Here is a 9,151-nt window from a genome sequence, read left to right on the forward strand (position 1 = left end):
CCCCATGTGCCACAAAGTTGCATGCTAGATACAGCCCCGAGTTATGCGCAGCGCAGGCCAGATCCAGCTCCATGTGCTGAGTGTAGCATGTGGAGCCAGTCCAGTGTGCACCACATACAGCATGCAGATGGAGTCTAAGACCCATGGGTGGCACAGCAGGCCAGATAATAGGGTTCTGACACACATATCTGGCCCACAAACCATATCTCTGGCACCTCCAGCCTAAAAGATTCCCACGCAAATATGAGTACCTCAGGATAACACAACAGCTGAAACCTAGAAGAATCAATCTGACCCAGCTTGACTGCAGACAGTGAGGGAAGGGGCAAGGGCACTGAAACTAAAAAGATGAAGGCGTTGCCTCAGCCCTTCCAAACAAAAAAAAAGAACTGCAGAGATCAGAGAGAGCCCAGGAGCTAGAGAAGTACAGCACAATATGGGAGACAGATCCAAATCTCAGAGAAAACTAGAGATTGGAAAGGGAACTGCAGCAGCAAGCAGAATGTATGCATTTGTGCTTTTATCTGGAGCCATATCTCATGCTGTTGAAAGTATAGTGACCATTTTTAGAAATTCTTCTGCAATGATGTTCAATTATATCATGTCTCTAAGCAGAGGTAGGCAAAGTCTGCCTCTCAGTGGACTCTGTTTCCCAGCAGCTCCTGCCTGCCTCGCTGCAGCCGGTTTCCATGGGTACCTCAGAAGCAGAGGGGCCACGACAGCGCAGGGATGGGGTTTCCATGGACACTGGTCCAAGTGGTGCTGGCAGGGTGCGCAGCTGGGTGAGGAGCTGCTCTTCCCCAGCTCTGGCCTGCACTGTCACTGCTGCAAGATCCTAGCCTTGGCCCCAGAGTGCTGCTCAGGCCATTGCCCATGGAAACCCTGACCCCACACTGTCATGGCCCCAATGCTTCTGAGTTTCCATGGAAACTGGCCTCCTGGGAAATGGAGTCTGGCCACTGGTTTTTTGCCTACCCCTGCTTCAAAGGTTAACCTGTAAACCAAAGGGACCATATACCAGAGCTCTGGAAAAGGGTGCACTTAAGTCACTGGGTTGTCACTGCTTGTCCTTGGTTTGGCCTAGGACAGCAGGGTCCCAAAGAAGGATAAAAAAAATACAGATGGAGTCTAGGTGAAGGAAGCATGCCCATGAGGCCAGATCCTTGGCGACCAAAGAGAACCAAAGTCCAAAAGCAGTAGCCTGGTAAGGGTCCAGGAGACTACGTTTGAGCAGGGGTATCAGATGCATCTCTCACACCTTGGAATTCCAACCATAGTTTTCCACCAGAAAATTTCTGCACTCCACTGCTAGAGTATAGCTAATATATAGCACTAAAAATCTTTTTTTAACTTTATTACATGCATTTAAGGTCATGTTGAGAGCTAAGTAAACCAGAAGACACACCTAAGGATATTTTGGTGGTCCTAATATGAATCAGATAACAAAATACAATGTATTGCCTTTTGATGATGAGAATCCAACAGAACTAAACACAGTAGTAATCAAAACAATACACAGTAGATTTAGAAGCGTGAGAGATCAGTTTCAACATACCTCATCCATCTCATCACTCTTCCTTTTCCTTCTTGTTTTGGACATTTTAACAGTCACTGGTAAAGCACTGCCCTGGTGTTTCACTTCCATCTTATTAGGCTGTAGAGGTGTGAACTTGATTTCCATCTCAGGTTTAGGAAACCTGCTAGTTTGTCCATTTTCTGTAGACACTTCAGAAGAGTCCAGGACAGTGTCTGAGTGGTCCTGTAGTAAGGTAGTATGGTTTAAAAGAGTATTACAGAAGCATCTTTAAAATTATTTTACACAGTAACTAAAGACATGCAGCCTTTGAAAAAAACACCATTTAACAGCTAGTGGCACATGGAAAACTTTCTGTAACAAGAGAAGGAACCTACATTTTTTAATGCTTTTTTTAAATTTAGCTTCTAACTTTATGATTACAACTGAATGTGGACCAAATGTAGTACTTTCTTTCCAAGCCATCATCTCAGAAACAAACAACTCCAGCCTGCTCTCCACCGCTCATAGCTATTCCAGGAAGCAGTAGAGGGTAACAAGATTAGAATATTTGAATTCCTATTGTTTGGAACCCAATGAACAGCAGCAAAACTGACAAGAATGATATCTGCTTCACTCTAACACTACATGACAATTAAGCTGGATCAGATGCTATATGTAGGGATGGGACAAGCTTTAAACATAAACAAGAGAAGGTATCCTCTACTTTGCCCTCTATGTCAGCAGTTCCCAAACTCTGACAGACTGTGCACCACCAATTTAAAAAGATACAAACGTAAATACCACCAGCAAATTTTGTCATAAAGTAATTACAGTAGATCTGTTAACATGTACGCAGATAGCCTGTTAGCGGTACCGCTGGTGGTACCCACTCCATAGATTGGGAACCGCTGCTCTACATTATAAGTATTAAGCAAGGCACTTTGCTTCCTACCATAGGGGGAAACAACAAAACAAAACAACCTCCTTTATACCCCCCTTACCCCCGAAACCCAGAGCTCACAGTTTAGAGAGTTAAAGTACCGTCTTTTTTCTGGCAGCCCCAGCTAGAATTATGAGTGGGTTTCTCACAGCACCCTCCCATTTCAAGAGCTAATGATCTAGGCTTTTTCTATAAAGAATTTTAAGAAGATGTTACTTAGAGAAGAGTTTGAAATTTAAAAAAAGGTGAAGTATAAAAAGAAACAGGGTTACACTTGGCCAGTTTATGAACCCAAATAGATGCCCTGCACTGAAGGAGGTGTATGAAACGTTTAAAATGCTCTTTATAAAATAAGTCTCATGTTAGAAGCAAGGCTTTACAAGGCTCAGGCTTAATTAGATTCCAGCATTAAGTACATATTATAAACTCTTTAGTGAATTGTTAAATTGATGCAGAGGTAACAGGATTCAGCAAGTCGCTGCCAGAGCCAGGAAACTGCCTATCACAAGAAGTTACTCTCTCCATTTAGTGGCGCTCTTTTTATAGCTCTCTTCCTAATATAGCAACATTGATAACCATGAGATAACTGTGAAACAGCAAAAAAAGCAGAGTTGTCAGCTTTTTGCAGGCTCCCACCAGGAAATCTGGGGCCCACTATCTTACAACATGATGCAATTTCCTTAGGTCCAGCATCCATAACAGCGATTCTCAGTCAGGATGCCATGGCACCCTGCGGTGCCTTGAGATCCTTTCATGGGTGTCACAGGGAGCCATGCAATGTTAGCACAGCTAGGCACACAACTGTAATTCACAAGATAAACCTAGAGGTTTCTAATAGGAATCCAGAGTATTAAAAGCATTCTGACCTGCTGTGGGCTTTTTGAATACTCTGAAACAGAAAGATTGGTCTTTTATTTTTCTGTAGTCTAAGAATGAATGAAAATAAGACCTGGCATTTTCCAAGGGGCACCCTGAGTTTAACAAGGGCTGCTTTGTGTTGAGAACCACTTCTCTATAACAAAAGCTGTAGCATCACATATAACTTTAAGATTTAAACTTGCATACCAACCTCAATTTCATTTAATGAAGAGGCGTTGCTAGTACAGTGTAATAAACTCTTTTCTTTAACTTCATTCTCCTTCACTGGAACACACTGCCCAGTTACCCAGTTATTCTCTTCTTTTTTGTTTACCAGTAAAAATTCAGAATGAGTCATGAGAATGCTAAAGTGTAAGCTTCAAAAATACTTTTAAGTTCTCTACAAACTCCAGTATAAAAGCTCAGTCTACTTAACTCATGAGTATTTGTGCCAGAGGACAACATTAAATATTGCAAAGATCCATATTGTTAATATCCACCAGTTATTTTTGTAGAAAATATTTCACTAGTACCATACCAAAATTACCTTCTTTCTTTATAGCTGTCTGTTAGCAACTTCATAACAAATGGGCAATACCTCCCACCTATGGAGTTCAGAGGCAGTTAAATAATATTGTTGCCAGGAGCTCCAGGATTAAGATGTCACCCTTCAGAAAAGTTCTTCCGAAGCCAGAGAAACACTCCAGGAAGTGATTCACAGGAATAAGATAACTTGAAAGTATTTTAACTAACCTTGAGGCAACTGTATGTTTTAAATCTCCTTTGACACAAAAATTTCATTTGGTTACCAATTGCATTCTCTTCATTTACCAGACTACCCAGGTCGGTCCAATGATGTGAGAAGCCACTAACAGAAGCAAAATTACCAGGTAGGAAATTTCTCATTCAACTGCACAGCTTCCCCCCTTATTCATAGCAAGTGGGCAGCAGTGGGCAGTGATTCATAGAAATGGGAGGAAAGGATAAAGCAGAATTCTTATTATTCTTACGGCAGGCAGACACAAGTTGTTTTCCCCACATAAAACACATCTGCCCTTTTCATAGCCAAATCGCTTTAGTGGCCTCTAGTGATCTTTGATAGATTAGTATACCTATTATATTATTAAATTTAATCCCTTCTCTAGAACTCCAAGATCTCATGGTCATATAATTCTCTCTATGGTATTTTGATTTTCCCCTGCATTGAAGTCTCCCAACTTGGGCAGGAAATAAGGGGCACCTGAGCTGGTACAGATATACCTGCTGGAGAAGTAAATTGTCCTTGGGAATTTCTTCAGCTCCAGAATTTGGCTCCTTTCCTAATCCTCCAGACCATGAATGTAGAAAAAATTACTTAATTATCTTCTCTCATACAGACAAATTAAGATGTGATAGGGAAGGAAATATTTTACTCACTACAATGTATTTGAATATATGAACTAGAAGAATTTATCATTAGAAATTTGATTTATAAAATGTAATATATAATATTTTGATATTTTATCTCATATTTTTAAGTTTTGAGAGATCCCTTCAGCCTCTGGGATGAATATAAATGAAAATATTGTTAACTTGCATCATTTCTAGAAAGTACTTGCTAAATAAAAGATTACCTGTTGACTGTGGGAGGATTCATCTATTTTACTTAAACTTTGTTTAGGTAATAATGGTACCCTTGCAGATTTACGATTTTCATGACAAGTAGGTTGCTTTAGCTTATTTATCAAATCATCTCTCTCAGCCAATTCTCTTCTTAATTGCTCTATTGCAATTTCATACTCCTGTTAAACACATAATAAGTTTAATTATATAAACTGATGCAGGATTGGCCAACTAATATAAGTATACACAGGCATGTTTACAAACAGGAACACACAGCATAAGCTTTCCTGTACAATTCCTAGTATGTTTTTCAGTCGTCATAGAGATCTTTCTTTTGAGATGCACTCCCTATTCACCCATTCCGAAACTCCTTGCTACACCTACCAGGAAGGTAACCATTGATGATTTGTGACATGCATACCTGTCCTCAAGAAACCGAGTTAATCAAACAGTAACTAATTCAATCCTTTAGCTTTTTGGCTTTACAGAGTTATATATTTACATTTCTGATCTTTGATGAAACCAAAAAAATGAAGAAATAAAAGAAAGCAAATTTTTTTCCTTACTGCTTTGTTTCTCAGGCTACTAAACCTCATCTACTGTTAACCTCAATCAGAACTATAAGTAAAGAAAAAAAAAAAATCAGCCCCAAGAAAGAATATTTTTTTCATTTTTTTTTTGGCTGACAAGGACACAGAAGAACCACAAATCTCAGAAGAAAGCCTGGACTGGAACCTTGAACAGTTTTTTAAATCATAAACATTAAATAACCTTGAAATATTTTTTGAACTACTAAAATGCTCAGTAGTTCACGGACTGCCAATATAAATTCAATTTCAGAATAAGATATCAGAATGATTTTATTTTTTACATTAACCTAAAGTATTTTCAACATTTCAAGTTTTCAGAGCAAACAAACGTAGTTTTTAAATAATTTTCTGCAAAACTAATAGATAACAATTCATGCATAAAAAAAGGATTAAACTGACCTTCCCTGAACCTTTTAACGTAATCTGCTTCAGTTCCTCTCTTTCTTTATCTTTCTGTACATTGTTAAAAGGCAGAGTTTTAAGCTGCACTTCCAAAGCTTTTACTACCTGATCTCTCTCTTCACGCCACTTTTGAAGGTTGTTATCCTTTTCTGCCAGCTGTGCAGTAAGCCTTTCCTAGATAGAAAATAGGAAAGTGATTAGAAAACCACCTAAAATTCCTTCCTTGAACTTCCACAACTACAAGGTTTCAAATAATTAACTATTGTATTTATGCTCCAAAAGAAAGCCCTTAGTGTAAGCTAGGAAATCAATGCCAGTACTCTATTTAGAAAAGGAAAAATTGTAATCTAGTTGAATTCAAAATAACTGATAGTGTGTAAAAGCAAAACATGTCTCAAGTAATGGGGTTGCTCCTGTACTTATTCTCTTTCAAAGAGGAGGATTTCAGCCAAGAAAGAAAAAGTCCTCCAAAGTCATACAGTATTTACATAACCCATCTATTCCTCATAAAATTAGGCAAGCCTGTCAATATAAAGTTACCTAAAATAGAACGTGTTAGCATGGCAGATCTAATATCCTCTTTCATTTTGATTTTGTGTCTGTTGATAAAAATCAGAATTAGGACCATTAGAAATTCACAGCGAAGACTTTTTTTCTAGATTCTTTTGTAGCTTTGGATCAACATCGTATCTTTCCTTACATTAGGTTTAATATCAGTCTTATTACTAGATCTTATTTACACAACAGGAACCATGCACCTATCATGAAATTAAGAGGGATAAAGAAAAAACTAAGGAATTGTGTTCCTACTAATATGAACTGCATTTAATGCATATACTAAGTTATTATTGTAAGTATGACCAGAAAAAATAGCTTTTCCTCTCAGATTTTTTCTTCCCTAGAGCCTTTTATAATCAATTTGCTTTTACAAAAGTTGGATCAAGATTTACCATATTTACTCGAATACAAGACGAGCCCACCCCCACTGAATTGGCATGCGGAAAAAAGCCCCTCATTTTATAATTGCATACAATGAAATCTCACTAAATACACTGTCTACCATTAAACTACTGCCAAAAGTAGCATGTGCTTAGCCATGAAACCAACTATGAAGTTGATTACATGCAGCCAACACATATGGCCCACACTGAGCAAGCGTGCTGATGGAAACCTACTACAAAAATAGAATAGTATAGCCCACCTGTCTAAGACATATGGTAGTACCCATAGAGTGCAGTCCCCCTCACCATTCAAGTCATGGTGAGCAACAACATTGCATACAGTTCACCCACCATCCCTGTCTGCCCCTTGCTCAACCTGGTGCATATGATTAATGTGGTCCTACCTTCCATGAACTGAAGCTGGACAGGATTGCCCTGTGCCTCATCTACATATACATGTCCGGAGTATCTGAAGACTTGTGACAAGAACACCTGGCTCCAGTCATGAGTGGAGGCTAATTAGCACATAGATCCTTTGTGGGGGGTAACTGGAGTACACAAACACACATGCTGAGCAGCGCGGAGCTATGGGGTCACCATAGCTTGAAATACCATTGACTCTGGCGGAACCCAGCCTAATTACAAGCTTTTAGTTTTGGACTAATAACATGCATAGTTTGTATTACTATAAGTAGATGCTAAAGTACTGCTCAAAAGTGTGTTTATGGAATGCCTGTGCTAAAACCTATAGCAGTTTCAAAAAAAAAAAAAGTAATGTGCATCAATACAAGCAGTCCTTGACTTACGATTTTTGAGTTATGACAAACAACATTTATGACCTTTATAAATTGACACCGTTTTGAGGTTCCAGGGCAAGTTTCAACTTTACAATGTTCGATACAGCCATGTCCAGCTGGAAAGTCTGTTGTGGTGGAAAAGGAGAGGAGGAAAGGGGTGTTGTGGGGGGAGAAATCAGGGTCCCCAGAGCGAAGGAGGAATTGGAGCAGAGGCTGGGGCAAGTGCTGCCTAGCCAGGACAGAAGAGCGCAAGACAAAGGTGCAGTTCATCCAAGGGGCGCAGGAAGGGGGGCAGAGTGGCTCCTGCTCCTGCGTGCCACTGGTCCGAGAGCTATTCTTCTGGCAGGGGGGGCATGTGCCCTTGGATCTGCCTGAGGCGGGCGAGGCAGCACCACGCTGCGCTCGCCTGGCAGGCACGGTGGCACTGGGAGTGGGCCTCTGCCCTGCTGCCATTAGCCCTGCCAAGGCAGGGCAAATGCAGGACAGAGCCACTGCCCTCCCCCCTGGACAAGCTGTGCCCTGGCTGAGCAAGCAGTGGAAGGCATGGGGTGGCGGGATCAGGGTGGGGTGGGCAGCAGAGCAGAGGCTATGGGAGGACTGCAGCCACCCGAAAATTTGCCATACCCCCCCACTGCCCACCTGGAACGCAATGCAGGGCAGCCCCAGCTCCGCCCACCCCGTGCAGATCTGGGGGCACAAGCCCCCTCACCTCCCTGTGCCCTCCCAAATAAGTGGCAGGGGCAGTGGCAGGAGCTACCAGACAAGCAGCTCCCAGACCAGCAGCACACAACAGTGGGAGCCGCCAGACCCCCTGGACAAGCCGTGCCTTTGTTCCACACTTGTCCCAGTCCCTGCCCCAATCCCTCCGTCACTGTGGGGCCCTGATCTGCTCCCCCATACACCTTCCCTCCCCCATCCCCATCTACCACAACAGACTTACCAGCTGGACGCAGCTGTATCAAGTGTCGTAAAGGAACCAAATCACCAAGTTATAACATTGTTCCTATGGGAAAATTGGTTTCAAGTTATAATGTTTCGACTTAAAACACAGTTTTCAGGAACCAATTGTGTCGTAAGTGTGAGGACTGCCTGTACTAGATAAACTAAGTGCCTGGGTGCTTTATGCAAATTGCTACAGCATGTTTAATTTCAAGGCTACTGTTTTCAAATTTGCTCCTCACTTCCATGTGCTCAGGGAGAGCAAGGTCTATAGTAAAGAGAGATGGATGGGGCTACCAGGGGAAAAAGTTGGGGGAATGATGAAAGCCAGTGGCTATCTGATCTCCAAGATTTATTTGCTGTGCTGTAGCAGTGAGAGGAGGACAAGGCAATAGTGATGCGTAGGGGGTGCACATGCACCCCCGAAAGCCCCTGTGCACCCCCTGACTGGTCACACTCACCGCTTAAGCAGCGGGCAGGCTGGGCCACTGGGAGTGCCATTGCCCCCCCTGCAAGAGCTGGCCAATTGCTGCAGCTGCTCCCAGAAACAGCTGCAGGACGCTCTC

The 9,151-nt window shown here is 41.8% G+C and overlaps 1 protein-coding gene across 4 annotated transcripts in view; it reads right to left on the reverse strand.

Moving 5' to 3' along the window:
* Positions 1-1,509: 1,509 nt before the first annotated feature.
* KIF20B (kinesin family member 20B) overlaps positions 1,510-9,151 on the reverse strand; it is a 51,306-nt gene continuing 43,664 nt past the window's right edge. For 2 of the 4 annotated variants that reach the window (XM_019556153.1, XM_019556154.1), the window contains 4 exons: positions 5,906-6,082; positions 4,928-5,095; positions 3,526-3,642; positions 1,510-1,759 (listed from right to left, as the gene is read on the reverse strand). In XM_019556153.1, coding sequence (XP_019411698.1) covers positions 1,547-1,759; positions 3,526-3,642; positions 4,928-5,095; positions 5,906-6,082 — 675 coding nt within the window. In that variant the 3' untranslated portion in view covers positions 1,510-1,546. Of the gene's footprint in view, positions 1,760-3,525; positions 3,643-3,861; positions 3,869-4,927; positions 5,096-5,905; positions 6,083-9,151 lie in introns of all 4 variants that reach the window. The other 2 variants (XM_019556155.1, XM_019556156.1) reach the window with 2 other exon arrangements.

This window comes from Crocodylus porosus, unplaced genomic scaffold, assembly GCF_001723895.1.
Source record: "Crocodylus porosus isolate Cpor-Errol unplaced genomic scaffold, CroPor_comp1, whole genome shotgun sequence".
In the NCBI taxonomy this organism is placed as follows: domain Eukaryota; kingdom Metazoa; phylum Chordata; order Crocodylia; family Crocodylidae; genus Crocodylus; species Crocodylus porosus.